General features: G+C 44.9%; 1 protein-coding gene across 1 annotated transcript in view; it reads left to right on the top strand.

Annotated features, from left to right (window-relative positions):
- fam199x (family with sequence similarity 199, X-linked) overlaps positions 1-748 on the top strand; it is a 9,670-nt gene extending 8,922 nt beyond the window's left edge. The window contains exon 8 of the mRNA XM_032510873.1: positions 377-748. Coding sequence (XP_032366764.1) covers positions 377-553 — 177 coding nt within the window. The 3' untranslated portion in view covers positions 554-748. The remainder of the gene's footprint in view (positions 1-376) is intronic.
- The last annotated feature ends 1,354 nt before the right edge of the window (positions 749-2,102 follow it).

The raw sequence follows: 2,102 nt of genomic DNA, 5'->3' as shown, positions 1-2,102 counted from the left end.
GGGCAAAGGCAAATAATAGGACAGCTAGAACAGTCTGGAAAGTTCAGAATATGACATCCCTTTACTGTGATGCTGCCTTTAAAACCAGGAGAAGACAACACTTGTGTCATATTATGACACAAGTGTTGTCTTGTACATATGTTGTGTTTTTTTCTTCCTCCTTGCCTAATCTGTGTTAATGTTTGAATATCATGTGATGTGATCTTTTACTGCAACCTAATTTCCCTATAGGGACAATAAACATGAACTACTACTATTACAATATCCAAAATCTATAAGACGATATCTTGTCTTGTATCACAATATCGATTTCCATTGACATATTGCCCGGCCCACTCTAACCCCTCTCTCTCTGTCTGGCGACACCACCTTCCAGAAACGTTCCAAGCAGCGTAAGCTCCAGCAGAAAGCCCTCCGGAAGCGGCAGCTGAAAGAGCAGCGGCAGGCCCGGAAGGAGCGCCTGAGTGGACTCTTCCTGAACGAGGAGGTGCTGGCGCTGCGCGTGACTGAGGAGGAGGACCGCGGCGACGACGACCTGGACATACTGATGTGACACCAGTGAACCAATCGGTGCTCCCTCTACGCCTGTTCCCTCCCCCCCCCCCGCCCAGCCGCTGCCATAGAGCCCATAGACCACGCTACTCCCCATCACTGCATGCATTAGCTTTGAGTACGCTAACACGATGCATTTTGTAAGAGTGATGTCTGATAGGCAGTGATAGCTTGTATTGGCTTCTGACATAGCTTTAACACATTGCTTGCTAATGCTAGTGTAGTACCGCTAGTGCTAAAACTGATAGCCGCTGCAAACACTACTAAGCTAGCTATAGCAGTAATGCTCAAAAAATACTGCTAGTGTTTTGACGAGACACGACCTCAGTCCAGCCTGCTTATAGCCAGCGCTAACGCTGCGACCACCTAGAAGCTTGCAGATGCACACAAATACACACTACTAAAGACAGTTATGTCAGCCTCATACTGCTAAGAAGAGGATTGCTTCTAGATGCTGTAACAGCGTATATCCACTGCTACTAATACAGCCACCACCGGCAGAAGGACAGATCGGGCGAGAGAAGCAGAGTTTGGCTGCATTATGCCAGCGCTGCTCTGCGGGAACCAGGTGTTTCATAACAAACGGGGGGGGGGGGGGGTCGTCTATATGCAAGGTGCCAATAGTCTCCACCCATCTGCCTACACATACATCAAACTATGTCTTAAACTGCTGCAGGTAATGTTACAGCACGGGTATACACCTGAAGGCCTACTGTGGGTGGAAAATGGGGCTGCTCGATTATGGGGAAAATTTATTATTATTATTTATTATTTTTGGTTAATATTGACATTGCATCTCATTGACTTTTGGAATGACTATTGAACTTGGAAAAACTGAACAGGCTAAACAAATCAACAGTGCAAACACCCTTAGCTGGACAATTTCCCTTATTACTTTTCCCATTTAAACATTTTTTTCTTTTCCGATCACGACACACAGGCAAAAATACGAGTTCACTTGTAACTGGCAAAATAATCGTCAATTAAAATTTAGATTTAATTGCACGGCCCCAGCGGAAAGTACCGGCAGCAGTTTGAACGCGACAGCAGATGTACTGTAAACAGGAGCGTCCTCGTAGGGACGCATCTGGGGGAAACGACAAAATGAGATTGAAGCCTTGTGTTGATGAGCAATTTCTCTCCATCGTGAATGCCTGACGTCAAATTCAGAGTGTAGTTTAACACAACACAACACAACGCAACACAACAGAGACGTGGAAACGGAAGTGAGCCGGTCTGTCTTTCTACCCGCTGAGTGTTGCGGTCCCCTTTCACTCTGAAGGCTTAGAGGGAGCACTGAGTCATGCATGTTTTAAAATGCCGGCCACACACGAGTCCCCCGCGTGGCCCAATAACTGACAACTTGCTTCATAATTTGCATACACCTGTATAAAAAACAAAAAAGCTCATCTGTAAATACATGGTAAATAACAGCATATTTATCGCTCGCTTTCGGGTTTTTCTTGGTGATGAAGGTTTGATTTAAAGAAAAAAAATGGTCCTGTGTATATGCGTGTGTCATATATATATATATATATATATATATATAT

Source organism: Etheostoma spectabile, unplaced genomic scaffold (genome assembly GCF_008692095.1).
Source record: "Etheostoma spectabile isolate EspeVRDwgs_2016 unplaced genomic scaffold, UIUC_Espe_1.0 scaffold273, whole genome shotgun sequence".
In the NCBI taxonomy this organism is placed as follows: Eukaryota; Metazoa; Chordata; class Actinopteri; order Perciformes; family Percidae; genus Etheostoma; species Etheostoma spectabile.
The sequence above is the reverse complement of the archived record's forward strand: the minus strand, read 5'-3'. Positions and strand labels throughout refer to the sequence as shown.